Source organism: Anser cygnoides, chromosome Z (genome assembly GCF_040182565.1).
Source record: "Anser cygnoides isolate HZ-2024a breed goose chromosome Z, Taihu_goose_T2T_genome, whole genome shotgun sequence".
Lineage (NCBI taxonomy): Eukaryota > Metazoa > Chordata > Aves > Anseriformes > Anatidae > Anser > Anser cygnoides.
Genome location: NC_089912.1, coordinates 31888951 through 31914421, shown reverse-complemented (window position 1 = coordinate 31914421; position 25471 = coordinate 31888951). Strand labels below are relative to the sequence as shown.

Here is a 25471-nt window from a genome sequence, read left to right as displayed (position 1 = left end):
TTGTTATTTACCAGTGCCAATAAAAGTAGCTATTTTGATCGCTGCATAGTCTGGCCATCCTGCACTCACTAGTCAACAGGAGAGCTTAAGGTAAACACTCCCAACTCTATGCCCAGCTCCATGGGACCCAGACTGTCCCCAAGTTAAGGTCCCTTTTTTATTGTTGTGTAGCAGTACTAAAATTTGTTGGATACAATATGTATGCAAGGCACCACAGTGGACAAAAAATATAGTCAATGTACACAATGGATATAATGTTTTCTAATAGGCATATAACAATTTTATTTCAAAATTAACATTAACCTATTTGGAATTACAAGACTATCCCCAGCTCCTCTCCAAGTCACAGTACATAATTCCTGGTACAATAGGAGAGAAGAGAATCAGCAGTTTTTAACATTTTCAGTCATCATACACATAATCTTGGTGTAACCTAGTATAGCAAACATTAACCTGCCAGAAAAAGGTAAACTTTTTTAGTTACCTTTTGCATACTCAGAAATAGTTCACAGCCTCCCAGTGTCCCTACATGAGAAGGCTGAAAGCTGTTTCCCTGCTGTGTTTGATGTTGTCCAACACAAATTGATTGTGAGCCAGGTCTGTCAATGAAACTGAAACAAACAATGGTTCTTATGGTTTCTTATGGTTGATAGGTTCCTTCTAGCAAAAGACTAAAAGCTCATCCCCTCTGTTATGCATAGAATAGTTTCTCTGCTTTGCTGTCCTTTGGTGTATTTTTCCTACAATAAGTAGGATGAAAAAGAGACTCTTGACTAAATTTCTCAGTCTGATGGGTAAGAAGGACTGCAAGGGCAACTTCTATTCATTTTTCTCGAAAGACTGTTGCAAGGATACACCTTCCTTAGGAATTGCTCTTTTTTTTTTTTTTTTCTCTTTTAAAATAAGATTAATCTAGAGGTAAAAGTATTTTTTCATTTTTTTTCCTTTATGTTCCTAATTGGTAGCTTGACCGATAAGGATAAAAGGTTGTTGGACTCAAAAAATTTAAGTTGACTTCCAGCAGTGGATGCTTTGTCACAACAGCCTAAGAGTGTCTGTATTGGTACTAATTGTTTAGCAGTAATTCCTGTGAACCCACTTCTTCATGTGAGGTTCTGGCAAGACATTAGAAGAGATACTCCTTGATCAAAGAATTGTTACAAAGAAAACCAGACACAAAGCAGCACTTTGTCCTTGGGCTCTGTTCATTTGCTTTTATGACAGAAATAAGCTCGTCATACCAAATCAGCACTTTAAAGAATTATGTAATTAAATTGTTTTATGGCAGGAAAACACTGCCAGTGGTCAATCCTGTAATCTCTCGATAGGCATTTCTGTCAGGTTTTACTGCTCTGGCAGTGCTAACTGTGCAGCTGATATGCTGTTTCGTAATGAGCGCATAAGAATGTCAGCATTGAGTCACTTACCTAATTCTGTGCTATTCTCAATCCCTGTGAAGACATTTTTTATTTTGTCTTTTGGGAATGCATTGCTTTTCCTTTAATGAAATATTTGTTCTTGAGAGCCAGAAAGGCTCTGGGGCACCTGGAGAACCACAGTTTGAGTGTTCTTTCATTCAGTGACCTGAAAAGTTGAAATAAGCAAGTCACATGATGTGTTGGCTCAACAATTTTTTTTTTTAAATGACACAGCAGAGAAATGGCTTCAGCATGTATAGAACTCATTTCTAGAGTCTGCTAAGTGTACAAGGCACAGCTGTGACAGTTCCCTTCCATGCGTTATTCCATGTGTGAACCAGCCATGACTAAGAAGAGAAAGGTAGGGCACCTAACCTACCTTTTATGCAGGTAATTATGATCTTAGATGTAAGAGAGGGTATTCTGCCAATGCCATATGCTAGAATACTAAGTACCAACAGTGATGCAGTCAAAATCTAGGTGTGTGCGTATTTGTAAAGAGAGAGCATGCATATAAAACAAGAAAACTGACTCCGAGGGTGTCATTTGACACAATACAGAATGAACAGCTGTTAATGCAAATTATTATAAAAAGTAACCCATCTCGTTAAAACACGGGTTATTGGACCTCTAATCAAAGACTAACATGGTAGGGAGAAAAAAAAAGTCTGTATTATGTACAAACAGTGGTGACATTTTTCTAGCGTATGGGGATACACAGCTTACAAAGCGTTGTTCACTTCACTTGTCCCAGGTATGCTACTATAAAACTTCATTAGCATTGCATCAGAGAAGACAAGCTCGACATTTTTGTCTGATGCATTGCTCCCCTACTTGGCAGATCAGACTTACCTTCCCACCCTACCCTCTTCCGTTTTCTTCTCCTGCCCTTGCACCCATGCGGGCAGTTGTAGTGGGAACATGTCATGTTGTGGCACGGTTCCGGGGTTTATATTCAGTGATCCTTACACGTCCCTGTGTTAGAGTTGAATCTACCCAACAGAGGCAACACATTTTGACAGGATGGTACTACTACTACTACAGTAACTGTATGATTGTCAGTCAAAGCCATTCAGTTTTCTTAATCACATTTATCCTGTTTTACTAGTAACAACAAAATTGTTCATCAGGGCCATGTTTTTTTTCTGCATTATTAAAGGTATGAAAACTTTTAGTAACTAATTACCACACATCAAAGTTAATAGTATAGTTGACTCCCGGAGTTTGTTTTGGAGGAGATGGTTTTGAGAGGAATTTGTGGTGAATCGTGGTTTCTTCTCGTGTGGCAGGTTGTGTCATTAAGTCCATGCAATCAAAGCGACGAGGAGAGACATAATACATCCCACAATATTTTATAGATGTTATTTGTATGCAAACAGTAGGAGTTGCATCAGAGCATGTCTGGAATGAGTGAAGAGGCAGGGCCTTGCAAGCCACATAAACTGTTATGTATCCAAGATGATAGATTCATTGCATTTTATTGAAGATGGCTCATCCCTCTTAACAAAACCAGCCATTAACCACTGGGAGAGGCAGCTGGCACTGGGCAGACTTCCCAGCACAAGAGTCTCATGATATTTATGTTTGGTCACACATGATGAGGACACAGGGAGGAAATCAGTCTCAAGGTGCCCTTAAGATTGACTTCACAGCACCTTCACATCACCTGCATTTTGAAGTGAAGATGCAGATAGTAATCCAATCTGTTCCAGCCTGGTCCTGGACTATATCCCCAATGACTGTTCTATGTAGCATCTAGCAAACCACAGAACTCTTCAGGAAAAAATGATTTGTAGGCCTGTTGCTGTACACAGACCACAGGATGTCTGATAATTTAATTATTGCAAACTGCCCCTCCCCATCTGTCACTTTTGAAGTGTATCATCAGGGGAAACACAGGATTAAACAGAACAATCTTCCGGAAGCTTTTGGTCTTGTGCAAACTGCACAGCATTGTGTATGCTGTAGAAGAGCATTTCCTGCATACTTCCAAAATCTTTCCCAAAGTAGCCTCCTCTTTTCAGAGAGTCTATCACTGCGGGATTGCAGCAAGCCAGAAGAACAGAAATGTTTAACTCCTTGTAGTCTTTCAGAATTTCCTTTAGAGTATTAACTCCAGTGGTGTCCAAAAATGAGATGGAAGAGCAATCTACAATAAGAGTTTGGAAATCGATTTGCTTAGGAACTAGTTGCAGAGTGGTGTCTCCGCCGCCCAGTCCATTAGCAGTTGTGTGATCTTCCTTTTTCATGTGCTGCTTTTCCTTCTTCTCATATTTCTTCCTTCTAGCAGCTTCTAGGTTAGGATCCAAACCAGTCAATCTGTACAGAGACTTTAGGAAATAGTTTCTGTTTGCGTAGTAAAGTGGTGCCTCAAATCTGAATATTTTGACCTTTGGAATGGAGGAGAGATTTTCATATTCTAAGTCATCCTCGTAAAAGCTGGTGTCCTGGATTTGACCAAGCAGGGCTGTCCGTGGCCGCTGTGTGCGAACAATGATGCATATCATGGAGAAAACAATACCAACCAACAGCCCTACTTCTGTGCTGATCAAGGCAGAGGCAGCCATAGTAACAACCCAAACCACTGTGTCCACCTTGTTCGCGTGGTATCGTGCCGGCACATCTCGGAATTTCCTCAGGGCTCCTCGGAGGCTGACAATGATGATACAAGCCAGGACACACTTCTGTAAGGAGTAGAAGAGAGGTGCCAAGAAGAGCAGCACCAGCAAAACCACCATTGCACTGATCACTCCAGAGACTTGAGTCTGGCAGCCTGTAGATGTCTTGACGAGTGTTTTCGCCAGAGCTGCGCTAGTTGCGAAAGAGTGGAAGAAAGAAGGAATGATGTTGCAGAACCCCACAGCGAACATCTCCTGATTGGCTCGGATGGTGTAAGCGTATTTCTTTGCACACATTTCAGAAAGGGATACGGTGAAGACAAAGCTGACTACAGCAAGAGGTAAAGCATCTACAGCAACACGGAGCATTAAGTTGAAACGTGGTACCTCAGGGGCGATAAATCCTGTTGGAATAGCTCCAGAAACACTGGATCCATAAACTTCGTTTAAGTTTCCATAATGTGACACCAGCGTTGCCACAACAATAACTACAAGCTCTGTGGGTAGAGGGAACTTCAGCTTATGCTTATACCGATCTCCCAGTTCTTTAGCAGCGACCAGCACTACAATGCAAATGGCACTTGTGATGACATCACAAATGTTAGCCTGAGAAATGTTCCGGAAAATATTAATCCAAGTAATTACAAGCATTCCGTGCCCTTGGCTACGTGGGATTTTTATTCCAATCAGATACTTCACTTGAGCTGTTAAAATGGTTAGGGAGGCACCAGTTGCAAAGCCGTCTAGTACAGACTCAGACAGGTACATAGATACAAAACCCAGACGAAAGACTCCCATTAGAACCTAGAGAAACACGGGGGGAAAAAAAGATAAGCTGTAAATGGTACTGCAAACAATTACATACAGATGGGAGAGAAGTAGCTGGAGGGAGATAGCATTTGGCTGTTTGAATCTTAAAACAGGAACTACCCTTCGATGTTTCCAGTCTACTTATAAAGTATGATTCCTTTTACTGTTGTGTGTGCAAACCCAGGAGATGAATGAGGAGTTCCCTAACTTCATCGTTGGTCTGAAGTAACTCCACTGAAGTGGCTTGTCTGAATTTTATTTTCCATGCAAAAGAGCAGTGGAACCAAAAGTGCTTCTGTTAATATGAATTTTCTTTTTCTCCTAGCTAGCAGAGATTAACATTACAATTTACAGCTGTTGCTTTATGAACAGGACTAAGACCTCTATTCTAGTGGCATTGTTACATTAAACAGCTTTTGATTTTAGCATTGTGAACAGAAAGGAGGGTGAAACACAGACAGCCTTTGTGACATGCCTGAGATCAGATTTGGCAGAAGAGACCGCAGTCTTTCCCAGATCCTGGGATATTGACCTAACTAGTTGCTTCTCCTTCTTTTGATGGCTTTGGAAAGTATGCCTTGACATGGGCATTTGGTTGCTTTTGTATGTGACCTGAAAGTTACTAGTAAAAAGAAGACAGCTAGCTCTTTCTTAATTCTTATGTATACAATTAACAGGAAAGTATGTTCTTTGGGCTTCCTTCTGTGTTCTCTTGATATCCTTATGATGGGCAACAGATTGGTGAGTCTCAAAACCATCCAGCACAGTCACTGTCTGAAAAGTGGGTTAGTTAGTCTACTTCCTTGCCTACTTTCTGCTTCTGAATTATCTCTGGATAGCACTTTGGTAGAGCGCAGCAGCCAGTATTAAAACACTGAGCAGCACATTCTGTACTGGTGTAGAAGTAGCCAAATGGGCCTGCCCTTTAATTAAAGTATCCAGGGACACAGAATTATTTAGAATCAGATAATCATTTCTTCATTGCTGAAGTACACATGTACCTCAGAACTTCCCTCATGATGAGATCTGTTTTGGATTCCTGGCCAAGAGCCAGTAGAGCATTAAAACAATGTTATCAGACTTGCGGAAGACTGTTGTTTCGCTTGTACTTGCTTTTAGCTACTACAACTGCCTACGTCATGTTTTCTGTGAGTTGGTTACTCATTTAGGCTTCCTGGAGAAAACAGTCCAAGATCATTTGAGGGAAATGATGCTGTATCCCTTATTGAAGGAGAGTCAAACCAAAGCCTAGGTCATGCAAAAGAGCTTTAGGACTTTAACACCTTGCCTCTGGATGTCAGCACCCACTTACCTGATAGACTCCAGCCACAAATGTCAAGGCTGTGGCAATGCCGATAGCATAGCATTCCTTCCCACACTCGGCATTCATCCCCCCCGCGGTAAGGTTGAAGACAGTTGTGTTGGATTGGCTGTCACTCTGAAGGGAGCCGTCACCCAAGACTGGTGGGGCATCATCATTCAAGTCGAACCCAGCCAAGATAAGTTCTCGGTCCACAACTTGTCCTACCATTAAGCTTATCAAGCTGAAAATGCCAACTGAGACGTGACGGGATGTGCCCATCAAGAAATAGATGATGTTGGCAAAGAATGATGTGTAAAGACTGTAAATGGGCTTCAGACCTGCCAGTAGTGAGTACGCAATTGCTTGGGGCACTAGAATGATCCCAATCACTAACCCAGACATAACGTCCCCCCAAATGTACTCTTTACACTGGTACTTGGGAAGCCATCGTAAAACAGGAAGGAAGTCCATGACGAAGTTCTTCAGTTTCCTTGGAGAGTAGGAGCAGCTCTTCCTCAGCTTGGCTAGCACAATCTCTTTCCAACTAGTCTTCACACGAGTCTTTCTTTCCATTAGAAAGCAGGAAGTGCTCTTTTCCATCCTGGTAGCCTCAAGTGGTCTTTCCATTGTCCCAGTGTTTACTTCAAGTATCTGTTCCTGCAGTGTGAAAACAATACCTGTTAGGTTGCAACTTGTGAAGTTTTTTGTTTTGTTTTGTTTTTTAATACAGATGCATAATGATGAAAGTTTGTCACCTTTTAAGGAAGCTTTTAAGGAGGCGTCATCCTGACACGGGCTACGGTGACCAGGCACATAACACTGAGAAATATGCAAATTGAGTCCTTTCCTGTAAACCCTTAAGTGTGCCTTTGATTGAATCCAATTTGTTTTACTAAGGAAAAGAGGAGTTAAAATAGTTATCTTGTTGTACAACAGCTCTTCCAGATGCTGCATTATAGAGGTTTCTGTCATCAGAGGCAGCACTTGATGGTGTGAAATAAGCATATAGTAAAACATATAGTAGAGACGTAGGCTATGGTCTTTCAAATAGCATATCTGTAGTCATTGATGTGGAATTCATGTGTGATATAGTGGTATGCCACTGCAGATGTCCTCAGTGCACAGGAGATGGATTTTGGTAGTAGAACTCATAAAGCAGAGTTTCCTAGGCAGCATTAATCCTTAGTCTTAGGCAAAACATTATGCACAAACCACTGATGGTTAGAAGTTGTGCCTTACGTTATTAATTGCTATGTAACATAAACGTGTTGAATTGTAGACTGCTTTGATATGCAGCCTCATTAATTAACAAACATCTCCTTAGAAAGACTGCTTTGGCAACCTATGGACCATGCTGCATAATGAAGTCTGTCACCATCTCAGAAGAGTGCTAGATGTTACTATTTTGAGGTTTTAAAATCATAGTTTTCCTAGCTTTTCTCTCCTGGGAATAACGTATACCAACTACTTCATTCTGTGGGCTGCAGAACTAATGAAGCATTTTTTCCTATGGGTCTCCTGCATTTCATTTTTCTGATAACGTAAAGGGTGGGAAAATTTGTCTTCCCCAGATGGAGGTGCTTTTGGTATCTGTTGCCCTTCTGAACACAACTCTTTTACTTCAGTGCTTTCATATGTCATTTGGTGGTAGGATGCGACTGAGAGGCCAAACAGTGTCACATAGAAATGCTTCACCTAAAGCAGTTTAAAAATACAAAAAGGAGTAGAAAGGTGGAAAATGTCAAAATTGTTATGCCAAGTAGCAAGTCTTGTCTTCTGGTTCACAGTGGAAAGAGAGAAGACTGTCAAAAGTGGATGCCTGTATATTAGTACAGATAGATACGGAATGGAGAGTATGTGATGCTATGAACAGTATGCAGAATTTAGGAAGGAAGAACTTCCCAGGCCCAGCTTCTCACATTATAATAAACAGTCAGGATCTCTGCAATACTGTGCTAACACCATTGCTAAAGCCCTTGGCCTGTCTGCTATCCCAAAATATTTTCAGTATTTTGACTTACTAATAAAAGACGCAAAGAATCGACTGCAGTTACTTAGTTAAATGAATAGCTGTTCTTATCTTCATGAGCCTGATTTTCAGAGTTAACTAAGCAAATCAGAATGTGAATTAGTGCTGTTTAGGTTTTTCAAAAGCACCTTATTCCAGTACCTAAATTGTGCAAGAATTAGGTATTTTGTCTCATTTTAGCAAAGAAGAGTTCCTGCCCAAAAGCACTTCTGCTTTTTGCAAAATATTTCATCCCCCTAAAAATTTTGCTTTTCTTGTGTCTTTAGAATTCTACATACAACATCGCTGCTATTGAAAGTTGTCAATTAACATGTCCAAGTACAGAACGGAATTCACCTGCACATCATAATGAAGTGGAAGTACCCAAAGTTCTGCAGAAAAAAAATGGAAAATGGAAATAAAAATGGAAATGCTTTTATTTTTGATAGTATAAATCTTATCTTTTTGAGGACTGTAATTAACATATTTTCAGACTTGACCCCTATTCAGAATCTTCGCTGGCATGGTTATGATGAGAGTGTGAAAAGAAAAATCATGAAAAAAAAACACCAATATAGACAATAACCTGTAAAGCTGCTACCAGCAAAAGTATAACTTTGAGGTTTGACAAGTTCTTCTGTGGTGCAAGTTGTATCTCAGTTAAGAGAGCTGGTGGAAAAATTTACTGAATAGCTATGATGACAAAGCTTTTTGATGCCAGGTATGACATTACAATAAAATGTCAAACTTGTATTAACCCAAAAGCTGAAGCTGTTTTTTAACTCCTTCAACATCTAGAGACAGAAGCCATACTCTTCAGTTTCCTGAAACTTGAAGTCACTCACTGGCACATCATTCTTTTGATATATTTTAATGATGTTAACAATTAATATTAAGTTTAGACTGCAGTGACATGAGTTGTCTTTCCCTGCGTAAACTCCATACTTTGTTGTTGTTGTTCTTAGGAAGAGTATTTAAATGTATTCGTGGTTGGTAACATTCAACTAAAGTGTAGTGAGAAGCTCAATGAGCTTATGAGGCCGACTAGGAATATGATTGATAAACAGGAATACATTGCCAACAGCCTGTAAGCGTGTAATGTATGGGCATGCCTAATAGGAAGTAGCTCATTATAAAGTATTTTCTGTCTTCTTAGGTTATCTATCCTGCTTAAGAACTTTTTTCTAGATTCTAACAGATACCTTCTGTCAGTAAATTGAAAACAATTATTAACTATGTATATGTAGCTACTGCAAAAATCTTCAAAAATGTCCCAAGTTTTATTTCAAATGATATAATGTAATTTCTAAGGCCATCCAGAGTTTAACTTCAGCTTGAAACTGAGTGCTTATATTTTCAGGTTTGTAAATCATAATACAGTAACAGGCAGAAAAGAGATTCTGGTTGGAGATGTGTGAACTGATTGTCCAAACTTTTAATGACCTGCCTAGTGTAAATATATTTTAAACTATTAGTAGATTTCTATCCATCCCAATTACATTAAATGTTTTTTAACTCCCACTGTATACATTTCTTTGTTACAGTTTCTTTCCCTCATAAAGGAAAACTAATTATAATTTTAACGTAATTATTTAGAAAGATTGATGGCTATTTTTACTTGTATTGTCAAACTTACTTTGGACTCTAATGTATTGAGAGTTATGCTAGGCAAGACGTGCCTTGACAGCAAATAGGGTGGATCTAGCCTTTGTTAGAATGCAAAGGTGAGAGAAAAGAGAGAAGTTACAGAACCAAAAAAAACCTTAAGAGCATATGATTAAAATTTACCAAATACTATATGCTAGAAACTGTAATAAAGACATTCATTTTTTTAAGATGCAAAAAACAAACACTTCCTGTCTTACCTGAATTAGTTCAGAGAACGAGAGGCTTGTACTTGAGGACAGCAAGTCCTATTCAAATGCCACCTACTTCTTTACAGGCAAGTGAATTCAGACAGCCAAGAAATAAATGTAATGGCCTTGTTTTACATAGATACAAGCTAGTGGGCAGTTCAATATCCAATGGTTGCTTTTGATAGGCTACATAAAAAAAGATTTCATTGGCTTCTGTACTCTAGGCTTAGATATTTAATTGTACAGATGCTGCCTGCCTTTCTCTAAACTCAAGCAATTTACTTACAAGTAAATTTGTATTAAAAAAAATAGTAATAATAATACATATGCACAATCTGTGCAGCTTGATCCTGAGGGTTGATAGTAGTTTTTAATACATAAGATGATTAGAATATAATTTCTCTAGAAATTCTGTTAAGAGATCTTGTGTATGAATGATAATTTTGTAATATGTCTGGGCTGTACTGGGTAACGTGTATGATATCTGGGCTGCTGGATAATCAGAATGGTAGTTGTCATAAAAGCTAAGAAAAAAGCTATTTTGATAACATATATATCTTTTCAGCAGTTTTGATGCATTTTAGCCAAAGGTCAAAAACCCTTTCTGATGGGAGAATGTGCTCAAGGCAAAACACAGACAAATGCTGACAGGAGGTCCCTTTCTTCATTTTTTTTTTCCTCCTGAAAATAAGGGTTTCCTTCTTGTGAATAACCATTTCTTCTTCTAGATACATTTTCTGAATTCTACGACAAATGAACATGCTAGCTGTAAAATACTCAGCTCTACAATGAGATATTATTGGTTTCCATTTTTGGCAGGTACTGTCAATGTTTACAGCTTAATTGATGTTTTAGAACAACATAGTAAATCCACAGCAAATAATGGAGGGGACGTTGTTACCAGCAAAACATTTTTCAGCTGTGTAAACCAAGAATTTTTAGACTGTGTTAGCTGTACCTCAGTAATAATTTAGTTGCTTCACCAGAAGGAAATGGCATTCCACTGTGGCTCCGTGCTATCACCAATACCTTTGTGCAGCCTAGCAAAGACCTAGGAGCTTCCAATGCTCTTGCCACCTCCAAAGACAGGAGAGCGAAGGGCAAATCTGCCTACTCTTGTACACAAGTAGACTCTGTCCTGCTGATTCTGATGCTGATATACCATACTGTCCTGCCACTGTGGTAACACACAGGCAATATTCAGGAATCTTCAGGCTGCCATTGAACAGATTTCTCTACTGTTTTGCCAAGCTGACCCATTTTCACCTCTGCCCATGCTCATCAGTATGTAGAAACAGGGATAACACACATTTCCAGCTTCTCCTCATACCTCAGAACTTTACAGAACACAGTATTTGCCTTTTATTCAAGTGAAGGTTTCCCATCACTTACTAAAAGAGCTATTCTTAGTAGGAACACACAGATGAAGCAACATATAGCCCAGAACATGTCTACAATTGTATTTGACTTTGATACTGGAACATCCTCAGCTGTTTAATACAGGTGAAAGCTACATGCACACACAAATGTGCCATCTGTATCTTTACAATGAGAAGTAGTCTGGGTTATTTTTAATTGCATTTTGATGTTTGGACTCTTAAAGGATAAGTTTTTTCAAATTGTCCATGAGCATATGAGCAAAAAGCATACCTTTTTTTTTTTTTTCAGTTTGAGCCCTGAACCACTTATTTGATCAGGTTAAATGCAATGACTTGGTTCATCTTGAGAAATAGTGACAGAAAGCAAGGAACCGTTCAAGCCAAACAAACTACCAGTTTTCCAGCTGGCCTTAGTCCCACCTTTCTTCCTGTCTTTTCACCATACCACAGAACTGATAAAAGCTCTCTCCATGAGAGAAAACATTCATCACAACGTGTTCAATGGGAATTCTCTTGGCAGATACCCCAACGGGCAGTCCCTACTGGGACATATGTAACTATTCTTCCTGGCTGAGTTGTTTTCTGCAAAACAGCACAAGCCAAAAAAAATGTGTCCTGATGCATCCTTTTGTCTCCATCAAAAAATCTGAAGCTTTGTATCTGAAAAGCATAGGAGGGAAAAGTAGGATAAGCCTGCCTCTCTATGCTAAGGAGATCTCAGAAATGCTATTTTGGGGACAGAAATCAGACTATGTATCACAGCTCTGTGCTAGCATCACTCCTTTCTTGCTGTAATAGTGATTGCAAGTGTAAGGTGGGATGGAACCCTTTATACAGTTCGAGCCAAGTGCTCGATGTTTTTTCAATGTTCAAATTATGAAAAGTCAGCTAAAAAGTAACGTGGGTGGAGCAAGGTTTGCATTTATGATCTGAAATTTCATTACATTTTTGTTGCATAAGTCACAAAAAAAAAATGAGACACCTCAGTTAAGCTAAGCATTTGATTTAAAACATCTGTAGGTGTTGAGTTAAACTGTTCATGTTACTTACTTGCCTTTCATATCAGCAACCTTTTCTGCCTGTAAGAAACCTCTCTTGGTCTCTAATGGCTATGACTACATTACTGTTCTGCTTTTGAGCATTAACACATTTTTGAAAAAAAATCCTAATAGCCTCATTTACTGTGCATAGATTCAATATAGAGAGGAGTGGTATGCATGCAAACCAGACTTTTTTCAAAGGAAAATACCCAGAAGCTCTTCCCCAGTGCATTCTGACCCTTTACGGTGACACAAAAGCCTAAGCCAGAAATTGGTTCTTTGGACGGATTTGAATAGATGTGGTGAAGACGATTAGTCTTCAGGACTTGAGTAGTCTGAAGAAAAATCCCCTGAACTGCTTATACTGTAATACTACTTTGGTACCAACTGCTTTGATTTATTAATCTTACTGTGCAGAATGACTTGGAAATGTCGATGTGGTAAGTTTTAGAAAGGATCAAGCAACAAAACAGAAAAAGTGAAATGAATGTTTCTCTGTCTTGCATAAGCAATTATGTTTTCAGCTTTAGATCACCAGGAGCCAAATGTACTTGGAAGCAAACTTAAGCAAGGTGCCAGCAACCAAAACCATTTATTTAGGCATTGACCTAGCAAACTTTCAGCCTTTAAACAGAATGTTGGAGTGCTTTTGAGGAAAATCAAGTGAAACTTGATGAGCTCAATTTATTTTGATTATCTGGGCAAAATAATGTAGCTTCAAAGCATTTTCCTATTTTTTTTTCAACATTATGATCATCTGAAATTGAAAGAGGAAAAAATATTACAGTTTATTGATCTGTATAAGTCAGGGAAGTCAGAGTATTTGTCTAACAGTGTTAGTCTAACAGTCTAACAGACTAATGCTGCTCATGCTAAGGGGTTATTCTGAGAGTCAATCAGTCTTTTAGAGATTAAGTATTTCTAACTGAAATCTCAACCACAACTTTTACTTCTAGCTGTAAAACTAATCTAATATTTCCAAGGCAAATTAAGCTCCTTTTCAAATGCATTCATAATTGTCTTTGATTCAATTCATGTTTCTCCAAAGGATTCCAGTGTCCCAGTGAGTAAGAAGACTGCCACGGACAGGTAACAGTCCCAGAGGTGATACAGGCAGGCCAAAAGAGAAATCATACATTCAGCCAGCAGCTGTTGTTAAGGCAGGCCCATCAGATCGCTGTGGGAATGATCAGACCATGGAAATAAATGATCAGGTAGCTCTCTGGGGACTATTTTTGCTCAGGGGTTCCAGAACATGCTGGTCAAAATACAGGCAGTCACTCGAAGGCAAGACTATGTTATTTTTTCTGGAGAGTCTTAGGGCATGACCGCCAAAGAAACATTTTCTGCGGGACCAAAGAACATTCCTAAAAATCAGACTTCTTGCTTTGGAAAGGTTGCTGGTCCAAGGTGAAAGTCTGCTTTTTAAAAATGTCTTTCAAGACAGCTCTCCAAGACCTTAGTCATCAGTCGCAATGCTAAACAGTAAACTGTGTTTGCTGCCCTGTGCTTTTGCTGGATGCCTGTTCCATGGCTGTTTAGCGACTTTAAGCTGTTGTAGAAAAAAAATAAATAGACATATCATTCTTGCGTTTTTTTATCCCCTGATACTTTCCCTGATATCTTAGGTTTAGTACAAGCAATAAGGACAATACTTATCGTCTCTCTCTCTCTCATATTTAATCACTTTGAAAATGTTCAGTTTTAATAATAACACTGAGAAACAGATAAGCTTCATGTAGTGCTTTATAAGTACAAATAAAAACAAGCCAAATGCCTTATCTTAAACTCTTAGACCACATTAGTAGGAAAGATTACTTTTGCTCCAGTTGCACAGTACATGTTTTAAAAACCTCGGCCCAGTAGCAACCTTATAAAGCAAAATTTTTGAAGCACAAAATAATGGCGAAACTTACAAAACAACACCAGTGTGCAAAATAACTGGAAAGAGGCAGTTTGGCACCTTTCAAAGGTGCCACAGGCAAACAGGCAAAGAACAAATACTGAGTTCAGAGGTGTGGGAGGGGAGGAAAATCTCTTACCTGGATAGCTTTGTGACAGGAATGTTCACCTCTGTTTTTGCATGTTCGAATGAATGAAAGTCGTCAGTCTGGCTTTGCTCTATTTGCATAAATGATAATAATTAACTAGGTATTCTTCAAGGGAGGAATTGGTAGTTAGGGAATCTTAAGCTCGCTGCTTGGTAGTGTATTGTCACTTGTACTTCTCTGAAAACTTGGATATATATGCAGCACTCACTGACTATTTGAGTTTAAATAATACATAAGATTATTAATTAACTAACGCTGATCCAAAAATTATGCTGAGTTCAGGCCAGCACATCTCTGACCTTTGAAGCTGTTTCTTATATGAGATTTGCTCTGCTTTATATACCCTCATATAGCATTAGCTTTAATTTTACATATTCGTGGTGTAAGAATTGAACTGCGGTCTTGCCTAAGATTTGTGCATTTCTTGGGCTGGAATAAGTGCTCTTCTGTTCTTTGCAGGGGACAGGACTGCTGGAGGTCAGAGTTCCATTCCTACATGTCAGCGCTTTCAGATCACAAGATCTCTGCTATTTCTGTGTAAACTAAAGACTGTAAAATGTAGTCAGGTCAATGGGACATAGACTGTCTTTCTGCTCATTCCTTGTAAAGTATATAAATGACCAAGTCCCCCCTCCTACCTTAGCTCTTTGTTGGTAGAGACCTACCCAAATGACCAATAATTATGCATCTCCCAACAAAGATGATAATTAATGTTTAATGGTTACTAGGCAGTGTAGCTTAACAGGCTGGGCAAAAGGCCATGACTCACAGGAACTGCATTCAGTTTCTGATCTTGTTCTGGGCCACTGAATTTCCAGAATTCTTATCAGGCAAATTTTCTTGGGCTACAAGCTAAAGGACGAGGAGATGTGTATGTTTCACAGGCAAGACAGAACAGGAACATTTGCATGCAGTAAGAATCTGAGATGGGAGGTGCAAGACCTGGAAAAGGTTGTGTTGCCATACAGGCAAAAATGCTTCTTCCTTGCCAGCAGAGGTACAAGGCACAAACGTATCTACAGAAGGCCAGATTCCAAGAAAAGTGTTTTATCCCAGCACAAGAAGTTGTTTCCTGTTCTTTAAGAGTAAAAAGGAAATATTAAAATGAAGGAAATGGGAAGTCACAACTCCAACACGAGAATGGAACAAAAAGAGAAGCATATCTCACCTCTGTGATGTTAAATGTCATGGATTCTGAAAACCACTGGCTGTAACCAAGAACTCAAACTTCTTTACTGTAGTTGAGACATTCTAAGCCCAACAGCTAAAGAGGTTCGTTTAAGTCTTAATAAAATCATCTCTTATCCCTTTCCTGCAGAAAGTCTTGTCAAGCATTCCTTCGACAAGCAACAATCAATACCCATCCATTTGCCATTCCCAAGGTATTTTCTAGAGTATAGTGTACATACAAGAGGGAAGCAGCTGTATAATGAATTTTGCACACAGTGAAGGCGGTAAGGCTGTGTGTCTCTTTGGCATTGTGGACCACGGACCAGAAAATGACTTCTTTGCTTCTGTTTGTTTCTTTCTAGGTCTGTGGTATTTATTCTTGAAAATAAAGTAAGTTAAAACAAACTCAGTCTTTCAAATCTGTCCTTTCATCCATTTTGCTACCTACTTCTTAGAACCAGGCATCATCTTCAGTAATGAGTTCTTAAGTTGTGCATGCCATAAACTTCAGGACCAACATAAACTTGCCTACTCTGTTTTCCTTTACAACATATCCAATATGATCATTTTTGCAGTCTTGGAAGCATCTAGATATGTGGGTTGTGTCCCACTTAACATTTTTTTTTCTTGGAAGAGGGCTCTCTGCATTTCTATCCAGCAGCACCTTTCCCAGCATCAGGTAATCACCTGATAATCACCTGATAATCAGGTAATCACCACAAGTAATACAGAACGTTCAAGTTATCACTTGATCCCTACTGGAGTCAGTTGTAAGTGTCTAACTTTTGATAGAATCACATAATAGTTTGGGTTGGAAGGGACCTTAAAGATCACCCAGTTCCAATCCTCTGCCGTGGGCAGGACACCTCCCACCAGACCAGGTTGCCCAAAGCCCCATCCAGCCTGGCCTTGAACACCTCCAGGGATGGGGCATCCACAGCTTCTCTGGGCAACCTGTGCCAGTGCCTCACCACCCTCTTAAAGTAATTTAATTAAAGTAAAGAATTTCCTCCTAAAATGTAATCTAAATCTACCCACTTTTAGGTTAAGGTCATCATCCCTTTTCCTGTCACTGCACACCATGATGAAGAGTCTCTCCCCGACTTTCCTGTAGGCCTGACTTACTTTTTTTTCATATGTACAGATGCCTAATATTAACTGGATTAAGAGCAGTGAAAGTCTAAAAGCAAAATCTACCTGATGGCACTCAGAAAAAAAAAAAAAAAGATGTTATAAAGAGATAAAATATATTTGGCTTTTTTGGCACATTTACGGCTTTTTTGGCACATTTACTTGAAGAAAGGAGAATGTTTCAGAAAATTCAAAGCATTGTTACATACAATTCATATCTGGTTACCTAGTTGTATACTTAAAAGCATAATGAACTGCTAAATTACTCATACAAGGAATCTTACAAGTGCTTGTTTATTGGGCTAAAATCAATAACATCAAATTCTCAGAAGTACATAGTGCAAACGAAATAACCTTGTTCCTCTTTTTGCGTGTTTGAAGTTCATAAATTCAGTGAATTAAAAAACAAAACAAAACCAACCAAACAAAAAACACTTAAGCCTAATTAATATCTGTGTGAATTAAAATGCCCTTAGGACTCTAATTAGTATACAATTTACCTTTATACCATGTGGTCACCTGCTCAGGTGATGTGCCTAAACAGTACTTTCAGTCATGTTTTGAAAAGAACAATTTATGGAAATGTATTACTGAGTATTCCAATTTGTGATTCTGATTTTAATATGATAGAGTATTATTTATTTTCCCTCATTACGGTTGGTGCAATCCACAAAGCAAGTCAGTGCTGCTTCAACTTACTGTGGCTTAGTTTTTCTAAAAGCTGAAATACAAGACCAAATGCACCTGGTGGGGCTAAACTGTGCTCTTGGTGGTCTTTGAAGTTGTCTAGTTTGCCATTTAGTCTACTGATTGTTATCAGGACGGTGTTAGGACTGCAGAACTCATTCAGTTCCCTTATATTGGAACTGTTTTCCTCATTTGGATGTCTTGTGCTGCTTAGCCAAACACTTTTTAGTTTTCACAGATTCACAGAATGGCTGAAGTTGGAAGGGACCTCTGGAGGTCACCTGCTGCAACCTCCCTGTGCAAGCAGGGCCACCTAGAGCCTTCTGCCCAGGACCACGTCCAGACAGCTTTTGAAGATCTCCAAGAAGGAGACTCCACAGCCTCTCTGGGCAACCTGTGCCAGTGCTCAGCCACCTGCACAGCACAGAAGTGTTTCCTGGTGTTCAGAGGGAACCTCCTGTCCTCCAGTGTGTGCCCACTGCCTCTTGTCCTGGCATTGGGCACCACTGAAAAGAGCCTGGCTAAAGTTGTGTCTGTTGACCTTCAGAATGGTTATATATTGCAGACATAGCCCTTTGTTCACCAAATGTAATTTAAGACAGCATTTAAACTCACTGAATACTGCAAGGACAGCTGCTAAGAAAAGGAGACTCAGTGCACTCCATGGTCAGTCATGTCACTCCAGAATGCATGAGGAAACTAAACAGTTATGTTTAGAAACTATACATTAACAGTACCATCACAGGAATGACTCAGCTGAGTTAAGGAAACTGCTTAAATCAGAAAAGCAGAAAGGAAGACTTCCCACTGCACTGTGATGAATTAACGTCTGTTGTGGTTTTTGTCTTTTTCCTGTACTTTTTCCAAAACACTGTTTTGAATTTAAAATTGTCATTTTGATAGCAAATCAGGTGTTCAGACTGGTGTTAGGTTGAAATGCTATTTCACTACTTTGAAATAGGAGGCATTTCTCTAAAGAGCTTTGATTTGAACACGTCCTCGAGCTTTTTAAGTCACAACATAAAATAACTATTTTAGTTTTTCAGAAAATTATACCACATTCAAATGATAATCTAGTAGTGACTACATTTTGAATACACATACAAATGCAGTTAGCTAAAAAACAAAGTAATTTGTCTGTAAGTCCATCGATGTAATATGAAGTATCATGAATTACGTTGGTTTTAATGTCTATAGAGAAACAACACTAGCAGGAGTCAGGATTTACTGGTGGAACTACAAACATTTGCAAAGTGCCTGGATCTGCAGATACTGTCTGTGAGCTCCCCTGGTGGCCCAACGGCAACCAAACCGAAGAACATTTAAACGTAGCACTGAAACATCTCGGTGAAGGATAGACTACAGGTCCCCTGAGCGTTCAGGAATAACAGTATTAAGTTTTGTCTTCAGACTATGATCAATGGTAAATATAATAAAATGCCAAGAATGTTCTCGTTGCAGTTCAGGGTTAAAAAATGTAGTATAACATTTAAAATTAGGCCTAGAAATCAGTCAGAGTAGCTGTAGGCATTTGGTAGCAATTTTATATGAAACATGGGAGCAGTAAAAATAAGCATTTACTGCAAAGTCCTCGTCAGTGCCCTCCAACACTTTCAAAGTTATAATTTTGTTATTCCAGTGCTCTAAATAAGCAGAATTAGGGAGAAACAGGTGAACGGAACACTAATGTCAAAAACAGGTGGACTCTTTGATGAACATATAACAGGAGTTTAGATCAGAACAACGTGTAGAAAATCCTTCTACATCTCTCTACTAGCTTCCACTCTCCTACTCATATGCAACGCCCATAACCACCAGCATACCAGGATGAGTTTCAGATCTTGCACCAGTGTTAGGAAAACCACCAAGTCTACAGTGTGTCCACCAGAGAGAAAATACAAGGACCAGTGCCTAAACCCTTCCAACAGCATAGAGTTTGTTAAAGAAAAATCACTAACCCTTTCCTCATCTTCCTGCCAGCATCACCTGGGAAAAGCACAAGCATGTTTTTCAGCACTTTTAAAAGCCCTTACATGCTATGCTTAACACTCCTTCTCTAGCTGTGGCAAGTCTTCAGTGCCGCTGAAAATTCTGTGTATATGGGAGTGGAAAGATGTTATTAGTTAGTTTTCTTGATTTTGTTTTTTAGTTTTCTGTAGTCCCTGCTGGCAGGAGAAATTCTGAGATCAGGAAAAAATCATTGCAAACTTGTATCTATATAAAAATGAGTAAGACCACCCTTTAGTATGCATTTTTCCTACTACAAACATAGAACCAATTGCATAGGACTTACCGAAGGCACGAAGTAGCTGTGGTAGTTCCACAACAGATTTCTTATCAGCACACAGTAGCACAGTTCCTCAGGAGCACAGCTTTCTACAGGAGTAGATTAGAAATTCTGTCATAATATAGATTGAGTCTGTCCAATTATATTACTCCAGCGGTGTTTACAGTGAGATAACATAAATAAATAGTAGCACTGGAGAAAATCTTTGTCCCGTAGAGTGTAATTACAGGTAGAAGAAGATAAGCTTAAAATCATTAAAGTACAGGGGCCGTTAATCTCTGCCTTCTTACTCATCTCTGCTATTCTGTTTTAATAGAGCCAGTTGCACTGCATGGAGACTAAATAGAAGTACAGTCATGACTTTAACATTTGCAGGGGTTCAGTATACTTACTTGATGTAAAAAAAAAAAAATGCACTGATGTGTTGAACGGAATTAAGGTAATGTAGTGTCCCTTATATGTACACAGCGTTGAGCTGTCCATGGTAATTAACGTAGATATGTCCACTGAAAAAGGATTTTCATTAATATACATCATGGGGGGGGCTTGACTAATAAATCTTATGTCCCGGAGGAATTCACATACCTTCGGGTACACTTAAGCATAAAGTGCCTGAGCTTGTCTGTCTAGTAAACAAAACTGCGTTGTTGTTTTTTTCAGCAGGTTCCCAGAATTGCTATCCTTAGTAATGATTGTCAAGAATCTGCCTTAATGTCTGAAAATTACTTGCAAAGATTTTGTTAGTTCCATTGAAAACAACAGAAAAATTACAGCCTCTCCCAGGATTCAGCTCCTGTAAAGCAATGAAATCTCTCCTATGAAAAAGATGTATTCCAGACTGGAGGCTGTCATTACTGAATTTTAGTGATCAGAGGGCTCACAGTAGTCAGAGTTAGTAGCTTTGTCCCATGGTGTCCTGTTCTTTTGACATTTTTATCCCTAAGCAGGCAGAACTGTGGAACTAAAGCTTGCTTATTCATCAGTTTAAGATGAACTTTACTAGTGATACTTGCAAACCCTTGGGGAAAATTTACTATAGCAAAGATAGTCTCTAAGGAACACTAAAGCTTCTTCAACTGTTCCTTGCATTCATGTGTAATCTTACCTGGATATTCAAAACCTTTTCTGTGTGCAAAGGAAATAGAGCATTTCTTACTGCAACGTGAGCTAAATTTTAATGTTTCATAAGTGCACAAGATAATTTACTTTTATATTGAAAAGGGAGAGATTTTCCATATTAGCGGAAGTTGTTTGGGGTAGGGGAAGAAAGAAGAAAGAAGGGTTGTACATGAACTAAAGAAGACCATGGAGTGGAAGAACTGTTGCTGCCGTGTTTAATCATACGTCACTAGCCTAAATTGTAGTGCCAAAGCCAGGTTCATAATAGAATTATCAGCTCAAGTTTTCAGAGAGCTGTAGGTTTGTATTTCACTGAAAACTGCCTATCCATTCAATTGATTAGTTTTATCTGCTTAATTGTAAAATGTTTTGCTACATTTTGCATTCAAGAGCCAGGAGGTGACACACCTGCCATTTAAAGAGCTACTCTTTCCAGATTGGGTTATAATGCTTGTTTGACAGTTCTGAAGTTGTCAGAAACCTCTCATCACAAAAACTCTGAAAAATTAAGAGCAAGACAGTGGGTGACATACTCACTGTGCCTTTTCGCCATCATCATTTAATAAGGAAATGAACTCAGTATCATTTATCGAAGATTCTTTCTAATTTTTTGTTTTGCATATAAGTGATATATTCAAATCAGACGTAGAGGCAAGGGCAGAAAAGGATTAACATAGAAAGACACACCTGAAAGCACATCTGTCCTGTGAATAGATCCAGATGGGCTTAGTCAGACACCACTTTCAATCTGTACTTCAGCTGGACACTAGAAAAGTACATCAGCTGAGAAGGCTAGCTGAGTATCTTCACACCTTCAGTGTGACATCCATGTTTTTGCTTTTCTCTGGCTGTTTGCTAGTTGTCCCATTACAGGTTCCTCCCTACAGATCTCACCAAGTGAAAACAAGTTTTGAGAACCATAGGATGGCAAAAGCTGAAGACCTGGTAAATGCAGCACACTGCATTCGTCCAAAACTTCAGATCCAGTTGCAGCATATGAGTCCAGCCTATGAGCAACGTGAGTGATTGTCAAATTTACAGAGCATTGTTGAGTTTAGTTCTCATTGCATATTTGGCAGCAGGGAGTGCAACCATTCTAACACCTTGTTGAGCTACCACACAACAGTAAATAAGCCAGGTCCTGTGCAGTAGTTGGATTCACGCACTTTTGGACTATGTTTGCACATAAAGCTAACAGGCAAAACAATAGAAGGAGCTCAAACAGAAAATAAAGATGTGAAAATGAGGAAGTAACAATAAGAGTACTGTGTATTTAAACCAGTAAGTCTGATATGTGCCACGGAGACTCCTTACAGTGAAGATGCATTATCACACTGGGTGCTTGAGTTAGAATGCTGGATATGTACAGAGAACAGTCAGCTGCCACTTGGAATGAAAAGTTCAGTGACAGCTTTCACAGGCAATGCCAAAAGGAGTTACATGCTTCACTCAAACTAGTTTTAGCACTTGGTCATCATTCCTCTTTTTTTTTTTTTTGTGCATTTGCAAAGTCGTCCTTTAACATTCACTATGGATTTAATCTCCCTACCCAACTCTCCAAAATTTTGCTTATAGGTGACGTTATTTATAGTGGCATCAGCAATGACAGCATAAAACTACAGTAAACATTTCACTTGCAGTCATGTGTTCTGCAGGAGCAAATCACTTCCACACATCAAAACCGGTCAGAAAGGAGGGTCTGCTCTCGCAGCCCGGCTTACAAAGTGGCTGAGCGTACCAATCAAATTGCCTTTAAATTTGTAGTCAAGAATCAGCCAAAAACCAATTCCTGCTACTGGATTCTGCTTACCGTTATTTGATTAATTCCCTTCACAAATGGATGTATGCTCAACGAATCTCAACAAGAGATCACAATAAGATCTCACGACATACCAAATTATCCATGCCTAGATAATCCGATAGGGTATGTTCACATGTCTGGAGAGGCCAGATACCAAAACGCCTTTAACTGTTACCTCCATTTCTACACTTCCGTAGCCTGTTTTTCTTTTTACATCTTAAATTTGTTTTAAAAGGAGGGAGGTGGGGGGTACAGACACAACAGACTAATAATATTTTCCTAGCAAGCTAACTCACCTTGGCACAGGAAGCTGCTGATGCTTTGTCTGCCTCTCTCTCTTCCCCCCTAACCAACACGCACATTGCTGAAGGAAGGACTGAGACTGTGCTCACAAAAGCAGGCTGAGTAAGAAATGGAAAATCATAGGCCACAATTAACAGCGGCTTGAGAGCATTCATTGTTTGCTTGCACTTCTGTGCATGTGAGATTTAGCCAGATCATAACAAAAATTTTGTGAGTTGCTTTGCAAGGTAAACATCAAATAATGCTGATTTCAAAGAGGAAAGAAATTAATTAAGATGCTCTATAAATGAAATTCAATTTGAATGAATTCAATCAAAAATGAATTTCAATTTTGATTTTATTTAAAAATAAAAAGATGCCGCTGAATGCACAGCTCCTGGCTGGATTGTAGAAGAGATAGTGATTTCCAGTAAATTAGCAAATGTTGTGTTTTGCATGTATGAAGCCAGTTTGTTCCTAAAATACAAAGATTCATACCCGTCCTTCATTTTGTGCATGTATCGTGCTGGTTGGTTGTGTGGATGGATTAACTGTGACAGGCTGTGACATCAGCAAGGGCTGGATGCTGCCTGGCTGTGTAGTTTGGCAATGCATCCTCCCTCCCCTTACTGCTGGGCTGACTCATTCACTCTACAGGGTGAGTGAATTATGCTTAGCACAGGCCCAGTTCTGCCCTCAGAGAGAGGCACAGCATGTGCTGAAGTCTTTGGCATTCTGCCTCTGTGCAGAAGCTGTGCCATAACCAAAGCAGGCAGATTTTCAGTCCCTGTTTACACAAATGGTATTGCTGAGAAGCAAACGAAAAGAGGTATTAATGCTAACAAATGAAGCTGGAAGTGATAAAATATGCCAGTTCTTTAGCTAGATATTATTATTATTTAGTAATATTTGATCTTGCAGCTCTGAAAAATTGTCTAAATGAAGCTTTTTTTTCTGTAAAGCCTGTGAAAAGCGCAGGCCATGTTTTGCATAGGGACTGCTAGGGACGAAGAAACAGTGTTTGTGAATCTGCAAAAGGCTGAGTGATCATGGTCATTTGGGGATACAAAGACTTCACAGAAGAGGGCCGACTACCATACCTGTAGTGACCGTAAAAAGCTAGAGCAAGTGGAGCAAGAACATGGTAGAAGCAGCTCTGATGTGAATGAGTACCATACTGTCAGCTTCTAGCTGCGTTCAGAAGGGGAGTGTTGTTTATTAATAACCCAGGAGCCTGCTGATTTCGTAGTTATTCATTAATGATCTTGTGCTTAAACCTGAGGTATCAATTTAGTAGTTTTTTTGGTTGATGTTGATGAAACCTGGAGCAATAACTGCTGAGAAGGCAGCCTCTGGAAAGGTGAATGCTAATGAAATACCCTGCCCTTCGAATACTCTGAGGTATCATTTCCATACTACTCACAGTCCCGTAGGACCTGCTTCTAAGGTCAGAAGGTTTTAAAGTACTCAGCAGAACAAGAATCTCATGTAGACAGTTGGTGGTTTTGGAGCAAACAAGGTCTTTGTAACAGCCTGAACTTTAAACTGTCTCCATTTCACTCCTCATAGCTGCCAAAAGTCAAGTGAAAAACAGGAAGTAGGATTATTTTGTGCTGTAAGAAGGACTTGGAGGGGAGCAAGCTGCCCTCTTGGAAAAGATAAACTTGCTGACATAGCCAGTCTAAAACTCTTGACCTTCATCTTGAAGATGCTGTGCCCACAGCTTGTGTGGCTCACTGTCACTTCACAGACTGCTTTCCTGGCTGAAGAAGTAAGACAGTTACTTCTGAAGACAGTTCCTTCTGGAGAAGCTGGTAGCAGCAAAAGGTTGAACGACAGAGTTTATCAGTGACTGTGCCTACATCTTTCCAGTGAATATTCTCTAGAGTCAGTTCTCCTTTCATCTGCAAAAAGTAAGACTCAGCTTTGGATGCTGAACTCTCAAGGTTATAGGGACACTTTGCTCATCGTGTACGTTAAGTATGGTCTGAAGATTCATGCTCTCTTAAAATGTCATGAGGAACACTGAAAAGGCAGTAAGCGGTTCCTTAGGACACTGTTTCTAAGGGTTCTCCTTATACTAGTTACCTAAAACAACAGTTGGTTACACTTGAGAGGTGGCATTTAATTACCGTGCATACATACTCATCAGAACAACCTTGACCGTGTCACCTAGCCAAAGGCCACATCCTGGCACCATGGCCAAGGAAGTGTATGCCTGCATGAACCAGCTTACCAGGCCACATAACGATGGTCTGGCACACAGTTAAGCATCTATCAAATGAATACGGGTATGTAATATGATTGTTATCTCAGGTGACACCACACCAGGATGCCTAGTATGCCTAGTACCTCAGGCTCCACCTTCAGTTATCTCTAAATAAGATGGCAATGCAGAAAGCTTCCCATGGATTTGGGGCTTTTTTAGGTGGCTCCCTCATGGAGTGCACCTTTATTTTCTGAGGTCAGACAGTACTCTGTGGAAAAATTACGTTTACTGTTAAGCTGTCA

General features: G+C 39.4%; 2 protein-coding genes across 9 annotated transcripts in view; one reads left to right on the top strand and one right to left on the bottom strand.

The window, feature by feature from the left end:
• The window catches only part of IDUA (alpha-L-iduronidase), a 53358-nt gene that overhangs the window by 8415 nt on the left and 19472 nt on the right, over positions 1–25471 (top strand). The window lies entirely within an intron of this gene.
• SLC26A1 (solute carrier family 26 member 1) overlaps positions 3320–25471 on the bottom strand; it is a 38463-nt gene continuing 16311 nt past the window's right edge. The window contains exons 3-5 of one of the 2 annotated variants that reach the window (XM_013188293.3): positions 19765–19847; positions 6159–6806; positions 3320–4840 (exon numbers count right to left, since the gene is read on the bottom strand). In XM_013188293.3, coding sequence (XP_013043747.2) covers positions 3320–4840; positions 6159–6776 — 2139 coding nt within the window. In that variant the 5' untranslated portion in view covers positions 6777–6806; positions 19765–19847. The remainder of the gene's footprint in view (positions 4841–6158; positions 6807–19764; positions 19848–25471) is intronic. The other variant, XM_013188294.3, reaches the window with a different exon arrangement.